This window comes from Ranitomeya variabilis, chromosome 5, assembly GCF_051348905.1.
Source record: "Ranitomeya variabilis isolate aRanVar5 chromosome 5, aRanVar5.hap1, whole genome shotgun sequence".
Taxonomy (NCBI): Eukaryota; Metazoa; Chordata; class Amphibia; order Anura; family Dendrobatidae; genus Ranitomeya; species Ranitomeya variabilis.
In genome coordinates, this window is record NC_135236.1 from 454,071,032 (window position 1) to 454,098,683 (window position 27,652).

Below are 27,652 nucleotides of genomic sequence, written 5' to 3' on the forward strand. Positions count from 1 at the left end.
ATAGGGGCGCATGACGCATGCGGCGGCGCCCGACGCTGCGGCGCCGACCGCAAATGTGAACGTAGCCTTAGAAGGCAAGATGTCGCCTGTGTTCTAGGCTGTCTGACAGTGGGTGACAGTGGCTATGTAGGCTGTCTCCCCTATGGATAACAACCCTTCCCTATCAGCGTGACCGGTTGTGGGTACCACTTTCCCACCCTCACCCAATACGTTAGGAACTGTGCTAACCATGGGGCAGCTACCACCGGCCATGTCACAGTTCATCGTGACACTGGTAAGCTGCGTGGGACCACCTGCTTCATGATCTCCATGCCTGTTCCCATCGCCCTTAGCACTTATGCTGGCTCCTTTTAGGGCATCCTCAGCAACATCACCCTGTAGCGTGACGTGGCTGAGTTATCCTGTACCACAAGACATATCACCATATACTGTATCATCATTCACATAATCAACATCTGAATCATGGGAATTACCAGATCTGGGAGGGTTGTCAGAAATCTATTGGGCAACCAACTCCCAGATCAGTTCTCAATAGAACATTTGTGGGGAAGTTCTCGGACACCCCACTTCCCTTAACCCCCTACCTGCACCCCAGTCTAGGAAAACCCAGACCATTGGCAAAGGGCGGTGAACACCTCCAATCCCGATGATACGGTTTTCCCAGGGATAAGGTCTACAGGAGACCAACTCGGGGTGGCAGAGGGATCGTTTGGCTTCGGGGTTCTTGAGCCACATAGTGACGTTACCACCCACGGTACCTGATTTCAAGTTGTTGTAGATCCTCCCAATCTCCCTATCCATAAAAAGAACAGCTGCAATTGTTCCCTGGGCCTTGGGGTGGGGTTCTTCTGCCTCTGCGGGCAAGTGAAGCTGATTTGACCAATTTGGCACTGCTGAGGGTCAGAAGCAGGCCGGGTCCTGGAAGATGGGGCAGAACCCCCTGAGGGCCGGCTGGCAGGGGCCCTGGAGGTGGTTGTCGGCTTACCCCCTTTTCAGCTGGTGTGAATGGACTTCGGCATCTTCGCTGTATGGTTGGCCTCATAGGCGTCTGCAATCTGTGCTGCTTTAGCATCCTCCTTTGGCTCCCGGACCAGCATGAATTCTCGCCCCTCCACAGGACAGAAATGAAGGAACTGGTCTTTCACCATCAGGTCCTCAAATTCCTGGAAGGAGGTAACAGATAGTCCCTGGCTCCACAGCTTGAAGTTGGTTCTGAGCCCATCTACCACACCCTTGTAGCTGTCATGTGGTCCACGCTGGAGGGCCCAAAACTTTTAGCAGTACACCTCAAGAGTCATCTGGTACTTCTTTTTTTTTTTTTATCAGGGCCTGTTTGATGGCCTCAGTGTCTCCATCATGGTCTTGAGGGAGAAAAGCAAACACCTCCAGAGCTTTTCCTAGGAGCCCTGGGGTTAAATATTGGGCTCACTGGTCCTCAGGAAGCTGGTACTGCCTGCTGATTTTTCAAACCCAGAACCAGAAATATGTCCAAGTTTCCATCCTTGTCCATCACATGAAATGCTCAGGATGGGATTTAAAGCTGCAAGCACTGCTGGGCTCAGTGGGGAAGATCTCTGCATCTGTATTTGGGCCATCCTCAGCTCATGCTCTCTGAGCTTGTCGCTGCTCTCGCTCTGCGAACTCACACTCTGCTTTGCATTCTTGTAGCAGAAGCTGCAGGCATGTTTGAGGGTCACAATCTCCCATTTGCTGCAGGAGGAGTGGCACAGGGGTTCATCCCATTCTGGGAGCTGTGGTTGCTGCTAGCTCGCTCTGAGTGACAGCTCGGGAGTCAGAGCCATAGCTAGGTATTCTGGTACTCCACTGGTCTCAGGCTCTGGGGCACATCATGTTGTTATCTAGCACCATCCTCCACAAAGATATAGATTAACATTTCTTTTGTCTTGGTGGACCCATTGAGACCTCGTTCTTCACAAAGACTTATCAGCACCACTTTCTCTTGCTTTTTATAAGCAACTGCCATCAGCAGTCACTTGCCAAATAAAAGATAGGACAGAAAAGCAAAAGAAGGGGAGGTAGAGGTGTAACTGCTAGACATATAGTATTGTCCCAGATTAAAAAAAAAATAAAAATTAAAACACTGAATCCTTAAAACTCTGCACAGAATTCTCGCTAGAACATTGCAAGTTTTCGGTGACAGAAATGATTGTTCAATCCAGCCACTGATGTCCTGTAATATCCCACCACTTGCCACCAATTTGTCAAGGAGGGGTCATTCAGAATCCCAGTGCTGCCACCAATTTATCAAAGATCGCAGCCAGGAGGGTCGTATCTCAGATCCACCAGCTGCTATCTTTGGAGCAAACAGCTCTCTGCTGCCCCGTATCATCCGGACAATTACGCGATTGACCGATGTAGGTGGCCGCAGGCCGTTTCCAGTAATAGTTTCCCGATAATTGGCCTAACAGTGAGCGTATGGTATATGCACCTCTGATTCCAACGCATGGAATATATGTATATATTTCTGATACGGTCATTATGAACTCAAAGATAACATCACACTACGCTGCCACCACAAGTCATTTATACAGGCTGACTGGAGGCCTGGTTCTGGTAGCATATGGCTTAGGGTTGCAGGACAAAAGGAACAGAACTATTAAATTTTAAATTTAATCCAAACAATAGGCAGTGTTTATAAAAAAAAAAAAATGTGCAAAGATTTTACAAAGGGGACCAAACAATACAGCATATACAATTACAGAAAATATAAGCGATTAACAAGATTTACTACGCCGATCACAGAGATGATTCGGCTTAGTGGATGGAAGCAATCTAATTGAAATGTCTGTTTATGGGATCAAGCCTACAATGGTATGTATCTTCCGCAGCTTTGAACACAGATTATAATGTGTCTTGTCCTTTTATCAGTAACGGAGTTATACTCACACCCCTGTGATGACCTCACCTGGGCCGGGTTGTGGGATGTCTGCAATCCCTTCAGGTTTTTACGAAATTTCAAACTTATGCTATAACTTCACTCCTAATGATCGCAGAAGTTCGAGATCACCACCATATTTTTTATCGGGATTTTATCATTACCCAGAGACCAATCATGACATGGCTGTTGTAATTTATCTGACCACTATGGATTTGGTGCTTATAGGCAGGTGTTACGGTTATGAAAAGCATTCATATTCTTTCCCGATTAGCCCTGCAGCTGAAACTATTTCCCATCACTATCGAATCTAAACGAACTCCCAATATTCATAATTTTCTTTCGTAGGCAGCTGTCTATTGTAAATGTATATATAACATTTCCTCTGGGGGAACCCAGTTGTCATTTAATTTCAAGATGTAAAAAGACTCTTCAACAGCTCTATGTGTAAACACAGGTACCTTTGTTCCAACCCTCTGAAAATACCTTTTCCTGTCTTACTTATTTGTCCAATCTACTTACCTCTGTCTCTCACAAATCCTCCTTGACACTTCATGGGTCCTTTATTTCCAAAAGGGACTGCCTGCATGTTAATTAGGATGGTTCACTTCACAACTATATGTAATTCCCTACTTCCTTATGTCCTTTGTACAGTCTATTCACTAGGCTCAGACTGTCAGCTAATTGCTTCCTCACTGGCAATCTGAGACGGAAGGAAGGAGGGGGGCTCAGATATTTAATATTTTCTATGACGTCTGTGCTTAAATGATCACTGTTAGTTTAACAACCTTTGCATACATAAAGTGGGGAAAATAAGTATTTGATACTGATTTGATTTTGTAAGTTTTCCCACCTACAAAGAATGGAGAGCTCTGCAACTTTTATCGTCGGTACACTTCAACTGTGAGAGAGAGAATTTAAAAAAACAAAATCACATTTTATAAGTTTTAGAGAATTCTGGCTCTCAGATGTCAATTTACCTTTAAGAAGCACTCATACTCTCTGCACTCATTACCTGTATTAATTGCACCTGTTTGAACTCATTACCTGTATAAATGACACCTGCCCACACAATCACACTCCAGCCTCTCCACCATGGCCAAGACCAAAGATCTGTATAAGGACACCAGGGACAAATTGTACAACTGCACAAGGCTGGGAATGGACTACAGGACAATAGGCAAGCAGCTTGGTGAGAAGGCAACTGTTGGTGCAATTAGAAAATGGAAGAAACACAAGTTGACTGTCAATTTTCCTCGGTCTGGGGCTCTATGCAGGATCTCACCTCATGGGGTAAGGATGATTCTGAGAAAGGTCAGGAATCAGCCCAGAACTACATGGTAGGACCTGGTTAATGACCTGAAGAGAGATGGGACCACAGTTTTAAACGTTACCATTAGTAATGTACTATGCCATCATGGATTAAAATTCTGCAGGGCAAGCAAGGTCCCTCTGCTCACTGCAGCACATGTCCAGGTCTGTTTCACCAATGACCATTTGGATGATACGGAGGAGGCATGTGAGAAGGTCAGATGAGAACAAAATAGAACTTTTAGGAATCAACTCCACTCACCGTGTTTAGAGGAAGAAGAAGGATGAGTACTATCCCAAGAACACCTTCCCAACCATGAGGCATGGTGGGGGAAACATCATGCTTTGGGAGTGCATTTCTGCAAAGGGGACAAAATGACTGCGCCATATTGAAAGGAGAATTTATAGGGTCATGTATCGTGAGATTTTGGCCAACAACCTCCTTCCCTCAGTAAGAGCATTGAAGATGGGTCGTGGCTGGGTCTTCCAGCATGATAATGACACGAAAAACACAGCCAGGGCAACCAAGGAATGGCTCTGTAAGAATAATTTCAAGGTCCTAGAGTGGCCTACACAGTCTCCAGACTTGTACTCAATGGAAAATCTTTGGAGCGAGCTGAAACTCAATGTTGCCCAGTGACAACCTCGAAACCTGAAAGATCTGGAGAAGATCTCTAATGAGGAGTGGGTCAAAATCCCTGCTGCAGTGTGTGCAAACTTATTCAAACACTAGAGGAAATGTCTGACCTCTGTATTTGCAAAGAAAGTTTTCTGCACCAAATATTAAGTTCTGTTTTTCAATTGTATCAAATACTTATAATATGCAATAAAATGCAATTTAAATGATCCGTTTTTTATTTTTAGATTCTGTCTCTGACAGTTGTAGTGTACCTTTGATAAATATTACAGACCTCTCCGTTCTTTGTAGGTGGGAAAATCTGCAGTGTATGAAATACTTACTCTCCCCACTGTGTGGGGATGTGTGTGTGTATGTGTGTGTGTGTATATATATATATATATATATATATATATATATATATATATATATAATAAAAAATATGTACATACATACATACGAGTGTAGTAATTGTGTATTCCTTGTATGTATGAAGACTCCCATATTTAGCCCTCTTCTATGCATCATTGATGAGACTGACGGGGCTGTAATTACCCTATGGATGGGAACCAGGGCTGTATTTCATGTACTACAGATGCAGCGGGGCTTCTTACTAGCCGCAGGGCTGAGAAGTCTCATCAGTTTCTTCCCATAATTATGTAGGTAATAGGATGTAAGTGAGCACTTACTGATCGGCGTCTTTCCCAGCCTCCTACGCCGCTCTGGTTTTCCTTTGGCCCATGTGACCTGAAATCAAACCTGCCAGATTACATCGATTTGTGTGTGAACCAGAAGTCAATGTGAGTCTATGGAGTCTTGTTCTGAGTCTCAGAATTACACTAGTAAGCACCTACATGGTGCAGAAGACTGGAGAAGACGATCAGTGAGTATAAGAAAGGGCTTGTCTGGTCTAACACTACATAGTGACTGCAGACTCGTGAAGCCTCAGTGTGTGCACATTGTGAGGTGCTGGGAGCGACGATCATGTGACCGTGAGTATGTGATTTGCACACTACTACATTCCGAGTTGGTGGGCACAGCCTCACTTAATATACTTGCATGGAGCAAAGGGATAAATACACATACACTACAACTTAGGTATTCAGATGTAGCAGAGCTCATCCTGTGACATTTGAAGGGAATCTCACCCCTTGGGACAATTTTGATCTAGTACTATGCGCATACAGGTAATAGAATGGTTAAACCAGTCTTACCTGTATGCCTCATAGCTGTGGTGTAGATCTTGAGAAATGCAATTATAATGTTATATTCTGAAGATTTCTTCCAGGCTTAGGGGCGTGCGGTGCGTTAGAACAAATCCCTGTCTCCTGACTTATATAATGGTACAACCCTCCCATCAGCGTCACACTGAACTGTTCGGCACTGTAATCCCGCGCATGCGCCATGCACGCGAGCGGTTATGTGAACCCTGTCCACCCTTCTATGGGCAGAGTCTTCACTGATCCTCTGCGCCGGCGAGTCACTGTGCAGAAGATTGATGCAGACACTGTCCATAGAAGGGCGGACAGGGTTCACATAACTGGAAGGCGTGCATGGCTTTCTGGTGTGTTTGGGTTCTTGTCTTGCTGAAACACCCATTTCTTCTTCAGCATAAGACAACATGACCTCTTCCAGTATATTGATATATTCATAGAGCCTCGTATATGATAAATGTGTCCAGCTCCATAATATGTGAAACATGCTTCTCCTCCATATTTTGCAGCCTTCACAGTGGCTTGAATTCGGTCATTATGGGACGTCACAAACCGTCTGCGGCCTTTAGTCCCAATAAGAACAATCTTGCTCTCATCTGTCCATAGAATGCTGTGCCACTTCTCTACTTCTCTTTAGGCCAGTCAGTGTGTTCTTTGGCAAATTGTAACCTTTTAACCCTGTCTCTTTCCAGCAATAATACTTTACGGGGGTTTCTTGCAAATAGTTTAGCTTCACTTAGGAGTCTTCACAGAATGAATGACCTCAATAGTTGAACTCTGCATTGATATTAATTAGAACACCCCCTTTCATTAAATGAGTCAATTACACCCAATTAGCAGTGCGCATGTTGTGAATGTTGCCCATTACGCGCCTACACCTAGTCATGATTTTTTATCCAATGTCGTATGATATTTTTTTGCCCAAAACATTAATTAAACACATCTTTGGCCATGACTGTACAGGCCAAAGATGATAGATGTAGATGATACATGTTTGTCTTGGGGCAACCACTTTAATTTGCCTATCATTCTATAATAACTGTTCTGTGGCTGGCATATTATAGAGAGGGGGATACAGAGGAACGTTCTGGCTTTATTTGTTACCTCTCTGTAATTGTGGCTTCATGCATTTCCAATGATTCTAAACTCAAATATCTGGTCAGAAAATAAACACACAATTCCCCTTACTGTTGGGGTTCCTCAAGGATCAGCCCTAGGCCCCCTCCTCTTCTCTTTGTATACTGCCCCTATTGGACAAACAATCAGTAGATTTGGTTTCCAGTACCATCTCTATGCTGACGACACTCAATTATACACCTCTTCTCCTATTATCACTCCGACCTTCTTAGAAAACACCAGTGATTGTCTTACCGCTGTCTCTAACATCATGTCCTCTCTATCTGAAACTGAACCTGTCAAAAACTGAACTCCTCGTGTTCTCTCCCTCTACTAACCTACCTTTGCCTGACATTGCCATCTCTGTGTGTGGTTCCACCATTACTCCAAAGCAACATGCCCGCTGCCTTGGGGTTATCCTTGATTCCGAGCTTTCATTCACCCCCCACATCCGATCACTGGCTTGCTCTTCTTATTTGCATCTCAAAAACATTTCTAGAATTCGCCCTTTTCTTACGTTCGACTCTGCAAAAACTCTTACTGTTTCTCTTATTCATTCCCGTCTGGACTATTGTAACTCTCTACTAATCGGCCTCCCTCTTACCAAACTCTCCCCGCTCCAATCTGTCCTGAATGCTGCTGCCAGGATCATATTCCTCACCAACCGTTACACCGATGCCTCTACCTTGTGCCAGTCATTACACTGGCTACCCATCCACTCCAGAATCCAGTACAAAACTACTACCCTCATCCACAAAGCACTCCATGGCTCAGCACCACCCTACATCTCCTCTCTGGTCTCAGTCTACCACCCTACCCGTGCCCTCCGCTCCGCTAATGACCTCAGGTTAGCATCCTCAATAATCAGAACCTCCCACTCCCGTCTCCAAGACTTTACACGTGCTGCGCCGATTCTTTGGAATGCACTACCTAGGTTAATACGATTAATCCCCAATCCCCACAGTTTTAAGCGTGCCCTAAAAACGCATTTGTTCAGACTGGCCTACCGCCTCAACGCATTAACCTAACTATCCCTGTGTGGCCTATTAAAAATAGAAGAAAAAAAAAAACACACAATCAGGTTCCTTGCATCGTGTTCTCATACACTTTATGCAGTTAATAGCACTCTGTGTCTGTACTGCTACATACTTAGGCAGTTAACTGGTTCATGCAGCTTTACATGAACACCCGAGCCTTACACTATGGCTGGTCCAAATAACTAAAGCAATTGTTACCATCCACCTCTCGTGTCTCCCCTTTTCCTCATAGTTTGTAAGCTTGCGAGCAGGGCCCTCATTCCTCCTGGTATCTGTTTTGAACTGTGATTTCTGTTATGCTGTAATGTCTATTGTCTTTACAAGTCCCCTCTATAAGTTGTAAAGCGCTGCGGAATATGTTGGCGCTATATAAATAAAAATTATTATTATTATTATTCATCTATTTGATACCAGAGAGTTGTGTTTTAACGTGAGCAACTTTATTTGACCTGAACAAGCGAAATCTTATTTTATCTTATAAAAAAACACTGTAGATTTGGAAATGACTACAAATATATACACTGTCAAATAGATAAAAATCAGTACAAATGTAGTTTACATAATATTTTCAATACATTACAAATTCTGCAAAGATAAAACACATACAATAAAGACAACATTTACATTAATTCCAGATCTCAATCCAATGTGTAGAAATACAAGGCTAGATTTCTGCTGACTCCACAGGGTAGCCATATACTGATGTTCTGTTGGATTCATAAGCTTCACTGTAGCAAGAAATGGCAGTTTCAACTTGTGAGATCCACATTTTCTGCAAAATATATTTTAAAAGTTGTACTTTTATAAGGTGTAGACCACAACATGCTATATATCAATGTTTTATGTAATTGGTTCAAAATTTCTTTCCAGAGAAAGGCAGTCTGTTTTCTGCCTGCAGCACCACTCTTGTCCACAGGTTGTGTCTGGTACTGCAACCCAACTCCAAATAAGACTTAACTGCAATGCCAGACAAACCCTAGGAGTAAGGCCTCATTCAGACAACTGTTTCTCACGTACGAGAACAACAGTCCTATTATTTTGATCAGACTTTGATCAGAGTTTGATTATGATGTAGCCTGAATCTCATCGGTTTTTCTCCAACATGGTGAGAAAATGAGTTTTTCCACTTTCTCCTATGTGACAATCCCTAAAAATTGGACTGCACTAGGATTTCATTAGTGTCGTTCACTTTTGTTTCACGTACCCGTAGACTTGCGTTACCAATTTTGATCCAACTCATGAATCATCAAACTCGAACATGTCTCCATGATTTTCCGCAGACCACCCAGTCTGTCCAGAATCATGCACATGTGGATGGCCCCATAGCCTATCACATAGCACTTCTACCTGAAAATCAGACATCTGAATGAGGCCTAAGGCTGCTTTCACACATCAGTATTTTGCTGTCAGTCACTATCCGGCGAATTTTGAAAAAAAATGGATCCAGCAAAAGTTGCTGCCTGATCCATTTTTTTTCTCATAGACTTGTATTAGCGACGGATTGCGACAGATGGCCTCACATTTCATCTGTTGATCGTCGAAAATTGTTTTTCCAGCGGCCGGAGAAAACTGACATAGTAAAGTTTTTTGTGTCCATCGAAAAAACGGACAGTGACGTATCCGTCACCGTCCGTCGTTTGCTATAATGGAAGCCTATGGTGCCGGAATGATGGAATCTGGTGACTGATTCCATTTTTTTTTTTTTAACTGAGCATACGCCGATTTTTTTTAAGATCCAATTAGCCTGATCAGCTAGTCGGTTCCAGCAAAAAAACGGATCCTTCTCATCAGTTTTTCACAATCTGCGATGGATCCATATTTTTCAACATTCGACGGATTGTAACTGATGGCAAAAAACTGATGTGTGAAAGCAGCCTTAGAGTGAAGTGGTTTTTGGAGGAAAAAAAATCACACTTTTTCCTCCTTTCATTTCATTTTGTTAGTTACAGGACAGACATAATGAATGATAGCAATTACTCGTCATCTTCTTGATGATCTAGTATCGAATGAGCACAGTGCTGTAGTATTGTTTTCTTTCATATTTTAAGAGCCATAAAACCAACCTTAGCAGATTCAGTATTTGCTTGCAAAATGAAGGCAGCAATACACTGCTGATATCGATTTTCATGTTGGATCAAAAACGCATGCTTCATTCCATAGACTGCTCAGGAAGACATGAGACAAGGGATGAACTCATGATTGGCAGGTGAATTGTGAAGTTATGTATTATTATAATACTATTATGTACAGTATTATCATGTATTCTACATTAAGACTAATGTAAACCATACACATTAGATAGATCTGTCACAACCTCCCCAATTCATACTCACAATTAGCTTGGCATAGCATGTACAGTGGGTACGGAAAGTATTCAGACCCCTTTACATTTCTCACCCTTTATTTCATTGCAACCATTTGGTAAATTCAAAAAGTTTATTTTTTTCTCATTAATGTACACTCTGCACCCCATCTTGACTGAAAAAACACAGAAATGTAGAAATTTTTGCAACTTTATTATAAAAGAAAAACTGAAATATCACATTGTCATAAGTATTCAGACCCTTTGCTCAGTATTGAGTAGAAGCAGCCTTTTGAGCTAGTACAGCCATGAGTCTTCTTGAGAATGATGCAACAAGTTTTTCACACCTGGATTTGGGGATCCTCTGCCATTCTTCCTTGCAGATGGATGGATGGTGAACGTTGCTGGACAGCCATTTTCAGGTCTCTCTAGAGATGCTCAATTGGGTTTAGGTCGGGGCTCTGGCTGGACCAGTCAAGAATGGTCACAGAGTTGTTCTGAAGCCACTCCTTTGTTATTTTAGCTGTGTGCTTAGGGTCAATGTCTTGTTGGAAGGTGAACCTTCGGCCAAGTCTGAAGTCCAGAGCACTCTGGAAGAGGGTTTCATCCAGGATAGCTCTGTACTTAGCCGCATTCATGTTTCCTTCAATGACAACCAGTCGTTCTGTCCCTGCAGCTGAAAAACACCCCCATAGCATGATGCTGCCTCCACCATGTTTTACTATAGGGATTGTATTGGGCAGGTGATGAGAAGTGCCTGGTTTTCTCTGCACATATCACTTAGAATTATCACCAAAAAGTTCTATCTTCATCTCATCAGACCAGAGAATCTTATTTCTCATAGTCTGGGAGTGCTTCGTGTTTTTTTAGCTAACTCTTTGTGGGCTTTCATATGTCTTGCACTGAGTAGAGTCTTCCGTCAGGCCACTCTGCCATAAAGGCTGACTGGTGGAGGGCTGCAGTGATAGTTGACTTTGTGGAACTTTCTCCAATCTCCCTACTGCATCTCTGGAGCTCAGCCACTGTGATCTTGGGGTTCTTTACCGATCTCACCAAGGCTCTTCTCCCACGATTGCTCAGTTTGGCTTGATGGCCAGGTCTAGGAAGACTTCTGGTGGTTCCAAACTAATTCCATTTAAGGATTATGGAGGCCAATGTGCTCTTGAGGAACCTTGAGTACTGCAGAAATTCTTTTGCAACCTTGGCCAGATCTGTGCGTTGCCACAATTCTGTCTCTGAGCTCCTTGGCCAGTTCCTTTGACCTCATGATTGTCATTTGGTCTGACATGCACTGTGAGCTGTGAGGTCTTAAATAGACAGGTGTGTACCTTTCCAAATCAAGTCCTGTCACTTTAAACACAGCTGGACTCCCATGAAGGAATAGAACCATCTCAAGGAGGATTACAAGGAAATGGACAGCATGTGACTTAAATATGAGTGAGCAAAGGGTCTGAATACTTATGACCATGTATTTCAGTTGTTCTTTTTTAATACATTTGCAAAAATTTCTACATTTGTTTTATTTCAGTCAAGATGAGGTACAGAGTGTACATTAATGTGAAAAAAAATGAACTTTTTTGAATTTACCAAATGGCTGCAATAAAACAAAGAGTGAAAAATGTAAAGAGGTCTCTGAATACTTTCCGTACCCACTGTATATGTTCCCTACAGGAAGAGGGGAATAGGCTGCTGTGTGATACTTCTGATGAGTTTTCTCCCTAAGAGCAAATTAAATCCAACTACCTTATCCTTATCTCCCCAAAGCCTAAAATCATTGTAAAATCAGGAATCCCCCATTGAAATTAGTCAGTTCGTTCTGCCAAAATGAGTGGGTTTGGGTGCTACAAATCTACTATGAATGGCCAGGGTAAGGGTGCACGCACTTGCCAGTGCCTTGTCTGTGGACCTGTTACATGGCACCAAGCCACCCTGCTGAGCCATAGATACCCCTAGAAGGAATGCATTGGTGTAAACCTTAAGTTTTCTCATGGGAACTGGAAAAAATGAGAGAGACAGGTACAATGCGGTCTCCTAATATTGGTGCTTTACTACACATTTATGCACGGCAACTTGCACAATTATAAGCAAGACAAAGTCCTGCTTGTTATTTGATGCCAGTGTGTAATCTGCAAAAGTTGTAAGACACTAATAAAAAAAAATAATAAAAGTTCTTTTAAAGGAACTACATTATTAACTATTCCCTACCCTACATCTATCATCACTCCTTTTTGCAAACACAGCTTCCTCTATTAGAAAGGAATAAAGAGAACCTATGGATCTTTTTCTGGAGCCAGCGGCACAATAACTTGCAATTTACAGCGCCAGTATTGTGTAGATGAATGGCTGTCAGTACATTATAATAGCCTGTTCACTGACATAATAAAGCCCCTGTAACCTAATCCTGGGCTTTACTGATAGTACCAGTAACACAACCAACTGCGATTTCTCTTCCTGGCAGCTGCTTTCCCCCTTTATATGAATCATTCCTTTTTTGAAAGAGAACATTCTATATAATAGGGAAGTTCTACAGAATGTCATTTCTATTATACAGACTAAGGTTCACTAATCATTAGCTTAGCTTGGTCATTTTGGAACTTGCTAGAAGAATTATGGAAATATTTGCATTTATATTACCTGTCACATGGAAAAGGTCAATGCCTTTAATGGTCAATCTGTCGAGTGGAATTGGCTGGTCCAGAACCTTACAATAACCTCCTTCTTTCATAATGGCCTGCAGCTCTGGGTGTAAAGACGGATACATTGTACTAGCTTCTACATTTGAGGATTTCTGGAAGACAAATATTTATCACTAGAAATAGGCCCGATGCTATCGCATCTGGAGAGCGGTGAAATTAACATCTGTGTATGCTTAGTGGTGCTGACAGGAGCAGCGGACATGTCTCACACTTTTTGGTCTTTCCAGCAGACCGTATTTTTCAGATTATAAGACGCTCCGGATTATAAGACGCACCCCAAATTTTGAGGAGAAAAATAAGAAAAAAATATGTTTTAATAAAATGGTGGTGCTTATAATCCTTGCATCTTATTGCTTACCGGGGGTGGTGGCTGCGGTGAAGTGGGGTCCCAAGGTCGCTGCTGGCGGAGGCAGGAGTGGGGTGATGCTGCAGACTGCAGGCAGGGATGAGGGGGGTCTCCGATGTGTGGCGCACTGCTGCGGGGGTCTTGTGCTGCTGCTGGGTGTCTCCGGGTGCCCAGCGGTTGCTGGCTGCTGCTGCGGGTGTCTCTGGTGCTGCGTGGGTGTCTGGCGCTGCTTGGGGCTCTGCCGACATTAGGCGACAGGCCAGAGCCCTGGCACTTTCACGGTTCCATGTGCGGTGGTCTCCGGGAATATGGCCGCCGCCGGGGGCGGCGTATGCGCAGATGGTGATCTCGGGACCAAGATCTCAAGAGATGAGATCTCCGTACTGAAATCTCATCTCTCAAGATCTTGGTCCCGAAATCACCATCTGCGCCTCTGGCGGTGGCCATTTTCCCAGAGACCACCGCACATGGAAGTGTGCCGGGGCTCTGGCCTGGGCTGCAACGGACACCCACGCAGCACCGCTGGGCACCGGAGACACCCCATCATCCCAGCCTGCGGCCTACACACCCGGTCTCAGTAAGACATGTTCGCTTTGCGGCCACGAACTGCACCTACGCAAGTGACACTGCCGCGGTGCCTTATGGGATTCGGGACAGCGGCCGGAAGTCCCAACTGGTGATTATTAGATAGGATTCCGTTAGTGTGTTGAATAAAAGGGGTTGTCCGGCCTTAAGATGCAAGTCTGCAGTCACTGTACAGACCACTGCAAAATGTTCAGTTTGTCTGATTTTTCTCTTTATAGGTATATTTTTGAGCAAAAAGTAAATTGTTATTTTAGTCTATAAACTTCTGACAACATGTCTCCGAATTTCCAAGAAATATTTTTTTAATTTTTTTCTGAAAATAAGAAATGATCAAAATTAAAAAAAAACAGTGCTTTCAGACCTCAAATAACGTAAAGAAAACAAGTTCGTAATCATTTAGAAACAACAATACTAATGTTTAACTCAAGAAGAGTTCAGAAATCAATATTTTGTGGAATAACCATGATTTTTAATCACAGCTTTCATGCGTCTTGGCATGCTTTCCATCAGTCTGTCACACTGCTTCTGGCACAAAAATGTAAGCAGTTCTTTGTTTGATGGCTTGTGACTATCCATCATCCTCTTGATTACATTCCAGAGGTTTTCAATGGGGTTCAGGTCTGGAGATTGGGCTGCCCATGACAGGGATTTGATGTGGTGGTCTCTTAATTTTTGCCAGAGCTGTATGTGACTGCAGACTTGTGAATCCTCACATTGTGCTGTCAGGATTCCATGGTGCCGGGATAAGGCTGTCATGTGAACGTAAGTATGCAGTTTACATGCTTCCAGCCACATTCCAACTAGACACTGTCCAGCTTTTCTCAATACACTTGCATTGAGTGAGGCCTCGCTCATCTAGTTGGCATGTGACCATATGTATGCACATCAAATTCTTGCGGTCACACGCCCGCCTCACCGCGAATTCACACAGCGCACAGCATGCGCAATAGTCATATAGAATGACTGCAGATTTGTAGCCTAAGTCCCTACAACCCCTTTAAGTCAATCACAAGGGAAACACGATAATAATAATTTGTACAATCCATGAACAGTTAGGTTAATTACTGCAGTAGTTTATCTCACGTACTCGTTTGTTTCTTTTAATTTTTGTGATCAACAAAAAGTCATCAAAAAGAAGCAGGTATACATCCAGAACACGTGTACTCTCTGGAAAGAAGAGATAAAAATGTTAATATTAAACCCCCAATGAACATGGTGTCAATATGTAGAGTACAATCCACCGAAATACGGACCTGAGAGGGTAAGTCTCCCTTCATAGAGGAGGTGTCTGTTGGGTGAGGACAGCATGGTCTCCACATTGGTGTCTTTAAGGTGGTGCTTCAGGCCCTATGTAACATAAAACAGAATTCTGGTACAATATAATAATACTACGTGTAGGTAAGACAGGAATGTCCACTAGCTGTGGTATACGAGGGGCCATGTAGTAGGGCTGGAAGGGAACGTGGTTCATAATGAGAACATGAAACTTTGAACTCTGTCCCATTAGGGGAATGTCGCAGCTTCCTCATCTTCCAGCAAAATAGTTCCTCTTTCCTTCTCAGAGACAGTGAGTCGGTCCAAGCACGAACCGCAGTGTACGGACTGGCTGCGGGTCTCACCCAACCTCAGCAGTCTCTCTGGATGCCTATCAGGCGGTCTGTGCATTGCCGTCTCTCTAAAGAGAGGCATCAAGTTGACTAAAAAAAACACATAGCACAGCCCTGGCTGAGTACCACAATGAGCCACCCACTCAGTAATCTTTACATGGAAATTTGTCATTTCCACAAACTTTGGGTTTCTTGTCAGAAAAATCTGTGTCTTTCATTACTTAGGAGCCACTTCTCCCCCTGCTTCCTGGACTCACCAAACTTTCTGAAAAACGATCTATGGAGAGGTGTGAGGCAGTTTAAAGGGCACTCAGCATAGTGAGAGATCAAACAGACATTAACAAGATGTTGCTGCAGCTTTTTGGAAATGTATTTCACTCCAGTGCTGGATTCACAGCCACACTGATTGGTACTGCTGTACAAAGTCTTCCAGATACTTCTGTTTGTGTGCTAGACAGAAGATCAGCAAGCCATCTCTCTTTCTCTGTCTGTGATGTGTATGGGGGACTTAACAGCAGCCAGTCTCACCCGCCAGATCAGAGACCACTGAAAACTGGAGACAGAGTCTGCAGAGGGGAAAGCTGGTGAAAATGCAGGATAGAATTCGTATAATGGCCAGAAATTGTGTCATTCCTCATGTACATACACATGGCAGCTTATTCTGAAAACACAAGTAAGCTTTGCTCAGAATAATTCTGGCCCACTTTGGACAATTCCTTCCTTTAGTAGGGTCCTCTAATAATAAACTCATTATGGGATATACTACCGCTGTAATCCCCAATGATTCATGGCAGAGTGTGGGGGGACACAAAAGCAACTCCTTTATAGTGAAATGTGGTCTTTGTAGCCATTCTTTAATATACAGAATGAGGATCATGATTGTTTTCCCTGCTTTACTACTACACAGTTCCTTAAAGGGATTGTCCACTACTTCTCATTCCCCAAGTTTTCCCCGCAATAAAATAATAACATTTATACTCACTTCAGAGTGATGGCTCTGGCACCGGAGGTGAGTTTAGGTGTTATTATTTTACTGGGGGGGAAGGGGGATATGCGTATTAAGAAGAGGCTATCCCTGTAGAGGACAACCCCTTTAAGGGGAATCTGTACTAGTAAAGCATGGAAAATATTAAGGGAATCTGTCAGCAGCAAGAGGTGGGGACAGAGACTCTGATTCCAATTCCAATGATGCATCACTTAGTCACAGTTTTCTCAGCTACAAGGGGAATCGGGTGCACTGCTATCACAAATAAATCATCATAGAAATTGCGAAAATGGGGTGCAGCACCTAGTCTGTATTGGATATAGTAAGTAACCGAACACAAAACAAAAATATGCATAGCAATAGATGATAATTATCAATCCAATGATCCAAATCAAATGCTATGCCAAGAGGACTGATATATAAATAAGGGTAAGTCGCTATCACATATAGAGCAAGGGAGATATGGGTCAAGCAGACCCCAAAAAACGACCAAAAAAACCCAAATAAAGATGTATAAAAGTGTAAACTTTATTATTGCACAAAGATATACATATAAAACATATCACATATAGGAAACTGGTGAGGCTCAGTACCGCAGGGTGTGTGAAGACACCACTAAAGGAGCATGTAAAGGAATATTCCCCCTGAGGAAGGTTAATCACCGAAACGTGCGTTGGGGAGGGCGCACGGACCCTGGATCCAGTTTACCTGCTTGTCTCATTTGAGGTAATGTGCACGGACTCATTATACTGGTTTACTTGGGCCTTTGGTCTGGTTATGTGTATGTTGGGGCTAGTACTTCTCAGCATAGCAGTATGGGCTCTGTAGTCCACCATTTACAATTATGGGTTAAACTCTGATCCCGGCTCCGTGCGTCCTTTACATGCTCCTTTAGTGGTGTCTTCACACACCCTGCGGTACTGAGCCTCACCTGTTTCCTATATGTGATATGTTTTATATGTATATCTTTGTGCAATAATAAAGTTTACACTTTTATACATCTTTATTTGGGGTTTTTTGGTCGTTTTTTGGGGTCTGCTTGACCCATATCTCCCTTGCTCTGTATTGGATATGTACGAAAGAAGAAAAAAAAAGATTAGACACATCCACATGGTAAAAGTCAGTGGGTCTAGTCAGTGAGCACAAGCAAATACTAGTGGCAATCGTGTGCATATATGCCATGTAAGGTGTACTGTATTCACTATACATACTTCTGTGGTCACATCATTTTTGGGATGATGTGTGGCTTGCCACTAATATTTTCTTGTGCTTACTGACTAGACCCATATTATGGTGTACATGGGCCATTATTGAGCTTTTTATAAATAGAACATTGCTTATTTCATTTGTTCCACTCTATGTCTAATTGGCCCAGTTCTTTGGGGGTGACGGTTTATTGGTCATGTTATATGTATTTTACATGTTTTTAAATGTTGTTTTGTCTTGAGGTGCAATAAAGGTTTTTTCTTATATTTTACTATGTGGATGTGCACACCATTATTAGTCTAGTCTTTTTTTCTCTTCTTTCGTACAGTTTTCTCAGCTGCATTTCTAGCGGAGCTTAGATGTTGTGCAGTGCATAAACCCACACACCCGTGATTAGCAGCTTTCTGTGTACATCGCATAGTGACAGAAAGCTGCTAATCAGTGGTGGAGGTGTGGATGGACTAAGTTGTAAGGTCAGTTGTCCTTTAGTGATAATCTCCTGCTGATAAAATCCTGATTGTACTGAAACTGCAAAACACAGCCTAGTAAGTGACACATCACTGTAATCATTGTCTTTTTTCCTATATTATGCTGCTCTCAGATTAGATCGCAAAAACCTGCTGACAGATTCCCTTTTAAAGGGTATTTGTTAATGTTTTATTTCTAAACCTGACCACCCCTTTAAAGCATTAATCTACCTCTGGGATGAAGAATCTTTTGTCTCGCTCCCATAGACAAGGCCACACGATTACATCTTGAAGCTGTCTGAATTTCTGCGATTTATCCAGCCATTTCACTCTCCCTTCGAGATCTCCTAAAAGATTAAAGACAACTCCAAATTACCATCATTAAGTCAAATGATCATTTCAAAGCTGATCTGACTATTCAGCCAGATATAATGTGAGACCTAATAATCTGGTACCACCAATCAGTTCAACAAGTGTATATAGCAAGGTAGAACAGTAGTTAAATAAAAAATAACTTTTCATTCAATCTATTAAAAGAGCCCTCAGACTAAAAAAACCAACATAAATATAAATATCAAAAACATAACCCACAATGTGCAAATACTGCAAGGACGCTCCAACGAGCGCTACAAAGCTCTAAAATGGTGAACAACCATACACCTTTTTCTCATGGAAGCTCAAACCATGCAAAACAATACCTTTAGGTATTTTTTCTACTTTCCCCACAGCCTGCATTCACAATGAGCTTTAAAGCAGGCCAGAATAGGAGCCGGTAACAATTACTGCTTAAAAACAGGAGCGATCTCACCTGAGATGTGCGTTCTTTGCTTCACAGCATGTAGTGGGATGCCGATGCCCGTACATATGAGGAGGCCCTCTGCGTGCCCATTCAAAGCCTCATTCCTCCGGGTTTCATCCCGACAGCAGTCATATCCTCCCTTATTATGAATTCTCCCCACGCGTTTCTTGTGGCCCGGTCATCAGGGGAGAGGCCACTTCATAGAATAAGGTGTGTGCCGTCCATCAAGCGACACACAGGAGGTCTCTGATACATGGACATCACACATATGGAAGGCGCCATGTGCAATTTCTGCTACATATTCTAGCTAAATCCATGGCATAGGTTAGAGTAATGTATAACTAATAGTTATAATCACCCCCATCAGCCTTTGGGCTCGCTCAGAGTGGAGTGTTACCAATGTGTAACTTGGACCAGTGCTATCCGACGTTTCATCAGAAAGCACTCTCTCCAATGTTATACTATGGAGCAGTGCCCACTAGCGTTACATGCTGCGATTGGCAGGGTATATCTAATGGCACCCACATATACTGTACAAGTCTATGGACTGCACTTGGATGTCATCCGAGTGCAGTGCGATTACGGCAGGCGCTGTGGCAATGGAGGAGATGAAGAAATGACTTTCTCTGTCTCCTCCACACCTGTGCTCCCATTATCTCATTCGAGAGGATCGGAGCACAGAGCTCTGACACTCGACTTACACAGCAGAACAAGAGCGTCAATAGCATATCCCATCAGAGGCCTTACAGTGGCTAATGCCCTGTGCTATTCTCCCTGTTGGCACCATTTCCATATGCTTAACCTATACTGTGTACAAAGCACCCACCATACTGCACATAAGTATGCGGGGCTCACATGGTGCGGGGGAGGGCTGCTGACACTTTTATGTTATTAGTAGTAGTGATGGGATAGATCTGGTGTCGGCGTGCTTGGATAATATGTTCGAGTCCCCGCGGCTGCATGTCTCATGATGTTAGACAGTTGGAACACATACATGGATTGCCTAACAAACAGGGATTCCCTGCATGTGCGGCTGTCTAACAGCACGAGACATGTAGCCGCGGGGATTCAAACACATTTTTGGAGCATAGGTGACAAACCCTTAAAGGGAATATGTCATCAGAAAATGATCAATTAACCTGTTAAACATATTTTTTAAAACATTTCAGTGATAATTGTTATGCTCCATACCACTATCGACATTAAAAACAAAATCATAAAATTCTGCAATTCTAACTTTGCACACTTCCCCACTCTGTAGAGATCATTTTTCAGTAGCCATCTCATTAGCATCACAAGCAGGCTAAAGACAGATAGCACCTCTATATACACTAGATAACACAAAATCACACCAATGACCATAGGTGATGGTCACAGCTCACCTCCTCTCCCTCCCTGTACAGTGACCTCTGCACAGATTGCGGAGCAAGCCTAGAACCCTCTCCTATAGAAGTGAAGGCGCAGAGCCTATTGCTGGTTCTGGTTCTCAGGACGGCTGTGGAGCAGATCTCAGTATATTGTTAACAGGAGCTCGGACGTGCTCTAGCTCATCTAAATTGTGCTGCTTCTGTGGTGTAAGCTCATGAATTTCTACAACACCCAATCAAATGAACGAGAGAACCTCAATTATCTGCAACAAATCTGTGATGTGGAAAGATGCCCCAAGATCCAGACAATGGCTCCACCACACGCTCGTATTTCTCCTACATGAGAGCTGCATACATGTCCTCGGCTTATGCACTGATGTATAGGATGTAGGGATATTTGTCAGCCATTAAAGTTGTGTTCCAATAGTACCATTTACTTGTAGAACAATGGCAGCATTATATGGTGACAGCTTTACGTTTGGATTGATGACATCGGTTAATAAAGGTCCTTGCTATGTATGTGATGCCCGCTTTATGTCAGGGTAATCAATAAAACAATGTCATAAATCAAAGATTCGTGACTTACTTATGGAACTTTCAACCTTCTCCTTCATAGAGTAGATGGACACTTTCTCTGCAGCATCATTACTTTTTTTCCATATGTTCTTCAGGAGCAACGGATATCGGGTCAGCCGATGTAATGGCGCTACCAGCAAATCGGTGAGGTGCAGCCGCCGACATTGTTCTTGTTGTTCACACCACTATGAAAACAAAATTGTATGGAATACAGTAAGCGCAGGTACGAGCTGCAAGCATCTGTGGTATCGGGGTACTGGTGAAATACTTGGTGGGCCTATGACTAAGGGCTCGTTCACATGAGAGTATTATACAGACGTGTGCTGTCTGAGTAACAATTACTGACCAATGTAATCCCATATGGCTGCTGTACACACACAGGGACCACATGTATGTGATAAAAGCACAGTGTGCACTATTGTTTTCCATATTTAGGAGATTAGACTCCTCCATTCAAGTCTATGGCTGCTCCAAAAAAATCTGATCCCATACGGTCACCCATAAAGCATGTGATTTTCATGGTAGCAAAGACAGGCTGGCAAATTCCCTTCAAATGCCTAGATTAGATGATTGACCTGTTCTGGTGACAGCAGACAGTGCTCTTGTGTGTCGGGGCCTTTAAGTCCTTTTCTGCAGCAGTTTATATTTATAGCTGTGTATTGTATAAGTGAAAACAAGGTGTTATATACTGTATGTATGCTAGTGTAATAGTGCTGGAAGCCCCAAACATTGCAGTGCGTACAAGCAGCGGGGAGTATAAGAACAGATAAAGTGTCAGGTATCGTGTACCCTTTTATATGTGTAACACCCCAAGTTCATGGTTGTTACAGTGGCATTGCTTTCCTCACAGGGAGAGTGATGTCAAGCTTGGAAGCGAGGAAGGATCCCTTTTAGCAGGTAATCACAAACATGCAACATGTTCTTACTCCAGGCCAGAAGGGGGAGCTCTGATCCAGTTTGTGGGTGGCTCCCCTATATATATTCTGGCTGGAGGTAGTCAGTCTGACGCAGAGGAGTCAGTGAGTGAGAGGAGTCAGGAAGAGAGAGGGGCCGTGCAGCCACGTGAGGTGCTGCAGCTCCTGGAAGGAAAGCAGAATAAGTTGTAGAGAGCGTGAAGGAGGAAACGGAGCAAAGGCGAAGAGAAGAGCTGGAGAGAAGCTAGGACTGAGCTTCTTCCACGCTAAAGCGCATGAAAGCGGTAGCCGGAAGACTGAGGTTGTGGGGTTAACTTTATGTCCCACAGTAGAAACTGGCGGACAGCAGATTGCAAGTTACCTGTCCACCATAAACACCTGAAGACACAGTAACGCATAGAGCCCGGGTCGTGATAGAGATCCTATAAAAAGACTCTAGTTATGTGTCATGCGGGTTAGTGTCCTACCTAATGGGGGACAGAGAGAACGTGAAGACCTTGTGAGAGGCCTAAGACAGCAAGGGACTACAACATAGCGCTAAAGGGAAGGCTTTCCACCCCACCTGGTTAGGGGGATTCCAGATTCTCTTCCAAGCCGGCCGGACCATACCAGCACCTGTGATCCGGTACCATGGCCTGTGGCTGCCTGAATTCTACAGCAAAGAGGTAAAGAGACTGCAACTTGTGTCCTCTGTTTCTTTCTGCACCATCCTTATCTATCACACCGGGAGCCCTGGGGACGCCATACCATCTCTGCTGCCATAACATCACCCTAGTGGACTCCTTTAAGCAGCATTGGTCATTCCTGACCGAATACCGCAGGTGGCGTCACGAACAAACTTTATTCTTTATTTAATAATCCCTTTAAAGACATTTCCCTTTTACATGGGCGCCCAGGGCCACGGACCAGGTCGCCGCCGCAGTGACATATCCCTTTAAGTACCGAACCCGTTACCGAGTACCCCACAGCCCTGGGGTGGGCGTTCCATATACACTGCTCAAAAAATTTAAGGGAACACTAAAATCCCACATCCTAGATATCACTGAATGAAATATTCCAGTTGTAAATCTTTATTCATTACATAGTGGAATGTGTTGAGAACAATAAAACCTAAAAATGATCAACGTAAATCACAACTAATATCCCATGGAGGTCTGGAGTTGGAATGATGCTCAAAATCAAAGTGGAAAATGAAGTTACAGGGTGATCCAACTTCAGTGGAAATGCCTCAAGACAAGGAAATGATGCTCAGTAGTGTGTGTGGCCTCAACGTGCCTGTATGATCTCCCTACAATGCCTGGGCTTGCTCCTGATGAGGCAGCAGATGGTCTCCTGAGGGATCTCCTCCCAGACCTGGACTAAAGCATCCGCCAACTCCTGGACAGTCTGTGGTGCAACGTGACGTTGGTGGATGGTGCGAAACATGATGTCCCAGATGTGTTCAATCGGATTTATGTCTGGGGAACGGGCGGGTCAGTCCATAGCTTCAATGCATTCATCTTGCAGGAATTGGTGACACACTCCAGCCACATGAGGTCTGGCATTGTCCTGCATTAGGAGGAACCCAGGGCCAACCCCACCCAGCATATGGTCTCACAAGAGATCTGAGGATCTCATCTCGGTACCTAATGGCAGTTAGGCTACCTCTGGCGAGCACATGGAGGGCTGTGCGGCCCTCCAAAAAAATGCCACCCCACACCATTACTGACCCATGGCCAAACTGGTCATGCTGAAGGATGTTGCATGCAGCAGATCGCTCTCCACGGCATCTCCAGACTCTGTCACGTCTGTCACATGTGCTCAGTGTGAACCTCCTTTAATCTGTGAAGAGCACAGGGCACCAGTGGCAAATTTGCCAATCCTGGAGTTCTGTGGCAAATGCCAAGCGTCCTGCAAGGTGTTGGACTGTGAACACAACCCCTATCTGTGGACGTCAGGCACTCAGACCATCCTCATGGAGTCAGTTTCTAACCGTTTGTGCAGACGCATGCACATTTGTGGCCTGCTGGAGGTCATTTTTGCAGGGCTCTGGCAGTGCTCCTCCTGTTCCTCCTTGCACAAAAGCTGAGGTAGTGGTCCTGCTGCTGGATTGTTGCCCTCCTACTGCCCCCTCCATGTCTCCTGGTATACTGGCCTGTCTCCTGGTATCGCCTCCAGCCTCTGGACACTACGCTCACAGACACAGAGAACCTTCTTGCCACAGCTCCCATTGATGTGCCATCCTGGATGAGCTGCACTACCTGAGCCACTTGTGTGGGTTGTAGAGTCCGTCTCATGCTACCACGAGTGTGTAAGCACAACCAACATTCAAAAGTGACCAAAACATCAGCCAGAAAGCATTGGTACTGAGATGTGGTCTGTGGTCCCCACCTGCAGAACCACTCCTTATACTGAGCGTGTCTTGATAATTGCCAATAATTTCCATCTGTTGTCTATTCCATTTGCACAAGAGCATGTGAAATTGATTGTCAAACAGTGTTGCTTCCTAAGTGGACAGTTTGATTTCACAGAAGTTTGATTTACTTGGAGTTATATTCTGTTGTTTACGTGCTCCCTTTATTTTTTTTCAGCAGTGTACTTGTACATTCTTACAAAGCTCCTGATCGAAAGATGAAAACATGAGTCAAGTGTGGAGCACAGTGCAAACTAGTAAGGTATTCAGCTTCTGGTGTCAGCACACATCTTTTTACTAGAAACCAAACAATCCCTTTAAACAGGACCTGACAGGTGTTCTGACATGTCTGGTTTTAATCGGTTGCACAGTCCCAGAGGGAACTTTAAGAAAAAATGTTGTCTGTGGGGAGAATCACTTAGATTATAAGTGCTGACTTCAGGTTTGGCCAATTTTGCCCGTGGCTCTGTTATCTTCTCTCATCTCTGACACAACGATAATTTTTGACATTTGAAAGACTTATTACCTTCAGATATGTTGCAAAATCGTCTCTTTGCTTCAGTGTCTCCAGGTAGATAATAGCAGACGTGTAATTCAGGCAGTAGATTTGATGACTTAAGCAGAGATTATCTTTGAAATACTGCAACAACAGAAAATAAAACTTGGTTGTGTCGCTGGTCACGCTATTGGTAAATGATTCAAATCAATGTAATATTTTACAAATACATTATTGGTCTGACATAAAAATGACATAGCACTACCATGGGATGTAAAAGGGAATCTGTCCGAGACATCATCCCCCAACCTCATATATGGACATGCAAGTCTTTAACGTGTAAATCCATTGACACCTTTATAGCTTCTATCTGTTGTTGCATTTGCTTATGAGCTATTCACATTGGCGGCTGGATGTGATCAGTTGCGGAGCTGCACAGTGCAGCTCCATCAACTGCATAGTGGCTGCGGCCGGTACTGCACGGACACATTTGCCTCATTTGCATATGAATTTAAACGCTGCCTGCTTGCAGTCCTAAAAGGAGCTTACAGCATAACGTATTATTACTCTTAAACTCCCACTAATGATGGCAGAATTTTAGCATTTAACCCTCTGTAAATCAATGGTACCTAGATCCCTGTATCAGAAAAGAGTAAAAGAAAGTAAAATAAAGGGTCATTTTCATCTTTATAAATGCTTCTTGTCAGATAGTGCTTGTAAATATATGTCATGTAGCATTTTACCACTTTTTTTAAATTTGCAGCCGTTCTTGAGCTATTCCATTTTTATTCTTTTGTTTCCAGCCCTCCACTGCTAGACAGCAGAACATATGCAGTGCTTACAAGCTCTTTTCTACTGAACTTGTAAGCGCTGTTGTGAAGCTAGCCAGGAATGTTGTAGAGCGCTGTAATCCCCTAATCCTGGACATTTTCAGTGCAGTGCTTACAAGCTAGACAGCAGAGGTGGTTGGTCTCCTAGGCAATGAGATGTAAACAAAAGTGTAATATCTCAAGAACAGCTGTCAATTTTAATGGGCTGTAGATTGCAAACGTGCTTGTTTAAAAAAATAAATAAAAGCAATAACCAATAGCACAGGTAATCAATATGAGATTGTGGTGGTCCAATAGCAGACACTCTACCCTCGATCTGCTGAAAACCGCTCCATTAGTGAGCTGTGCTGCAGTACCCAGCAGTGACTGCTACACACTGAATGGAGTTGCATTGAGCAGCTCTCGTCAGTATATTTGCCTCTGGTGGCTGCCGGAGCGATTTTCAGCTGATCAATGTGGGGTGCGGAGTGTTGGACCCCCACCAATATCATATTAAGGATCTATCTATATTTTCTGTCTGGACAAGCCCTTCAAGTACCAATGTTATGAAAAGCATTGTCCATGTCACCCCCTTCACATTGCACAGGACATCGCTTCTTAATTATGTTTTCCTGTGCCCCGTAATACTGGCATTTATTAAACTGACCTTTGTTAGTAAGTCTGTTAGTGATAAGGAGAAGGAGGTTGTAAATCCAAGTTCTTCGCTTTCAATAGTATTAAACAAGCTGGTGGCAAAGTTAAGGCTTTCCTAATAATAATGAAAAAAGGAATACGGTAATCAAAAATTCCAAGTAAAATATTAACCAACTCTAGGATTCCAGAGGTTGGTAATAAAATGAATAGTAGACCACACCCAAAGTAACATCATGGTGATACAACGTTCTCCGACCTATGACCTTCAACAGAACTACAAGTATTCATGTACCAGCGAATCGCGTGTAAGAATATTTTCAGAGTAATAATACAAATTAGTGTACCTGATTCAGTTCTTCCAAATTGCCAAAGAGCCTAACTGCATCCACATCTAGCAGATGATCGTTGTTCTGTAAGTGCCTTAGAGTGTGAAAAAATATCTAGAATATTAAATAGAAAAGTAACAAAGTAAATGTACAAATGAAAAAAGAAAAGTCACACAAGGCAACATAATACCTATAATATTAAGATGTCACCCAGGAAATACAGACTGATTGGTTATATATAATTATGAGCCTAAAGGGAACCTGTCATCACATTCATACTGCCCAAACCGCGGACGGTATGGATCAGACACCGGCTGCGCGAGTGCAGACAGGTATGTTCCCCCTGAAACGCGTAAACATACTTTAAAGGGCTGTCCGGGGACTATGTGTCTCAACTGACTAGTCCAAGGCAAGTCCCTGTCTGCTTCTTCCAACCCTGCCCCATTTGACTAACAGGTCTCTCCTGATGTTTGTTCATAGGGTGAGACCAGTCAGTAAAAGGGTTGAGAACGGGGAGAAGCCATCTGAGGACCTGGCTCAGACCAGTCAGCCGAGACATATAGTCCCTGGCCACCCTCTAAAAGTATGTGTACTCTGAAATACTGCAGCTTCAGAGTATAATATACCTGGCTGCAATCCCAATTTTGGGAAACTAACAGTATCAATACCAACTTCCATTAATCACTTAATCTAAGGGTTCCAGGTAAACCCATTAATCGATATATACTGAATAATTGTATCAAGATTACATCAAACTCACCCTCTTGAGAACTAGTAAATGCTCTAAAAAGTAAGTACATTCGGAGGTGAAAAGTTCCCATATTGCCTCTTGCCTTTTTCTGTTTGAAGATCTTATTATCTGGTTATTGTCGATGTTCTGTGTATTTCGGATTTCATCCCAGGGTTTATCCTACAGATCAGAAATCGGAGAATTA

At 43.3% G+C, this 27,652-nt stretch overlaps 1 protein-coding gene across 2 annotated transcripts in view; it reads right to left on the bottom strand.

The window, feature by feature from the left end:
- Nucleotides 1-8,617: 8,617 nt before the first annotated feature.
- The window catches only part of PLEKHG7 (pleckstrin homology and RhoGEF domain containing G7), a 70,379-nt gene continuing 51,344 nt past the window's right edge, over nt 8,618-27,652 (bottom strand). For both annotated transcript variants that reach the window (XM_077265422.1, XM_077265421.1), the window contains exons 8-18: nt 27,478-27,627; nt 26,736-26,831; nt 26,405-26,506; nt 24,959-25,072; nt 21,137-21,311; nt 18,616-18,731; nt 15,373-15,466; nt 15,207-15,286; nt 13,127-13,280; nt 10,254-10,351; nt 8,618-8,962 (exon numbers count right to left, since the gene is read on the bottom strand). In XM_077265422.1, coding sequence (XP_077121537.1) covers nt 8,855-8,962; nt 10,254-10,351; nt 13,127-13,280; nt 15,207-15,286; nt 15,373-15,466; nt 18,616-18,731; nt 21,137-21,311; nt 24,959-25,072; nt 26,405-26,506; nt 26,736-26,831; nt 27,478-27,627 — 1,287 coding nt within the window. In that variant the 3' untranslated portion in view covers nt 8,618-8,854. The remainder of the gene's footprint in view (nt 8,963-10,253; nt 10,352-13,126; nt 13,281-15,206; nt 15,287-15,372; nt 15,467-18,615; nt 18,732-21,136; nt 21,312-24,958; nt 25,073-26,404; nt 26,507-26,735; nt 26,832-27,477; nt 27,628-27,652) is intronic.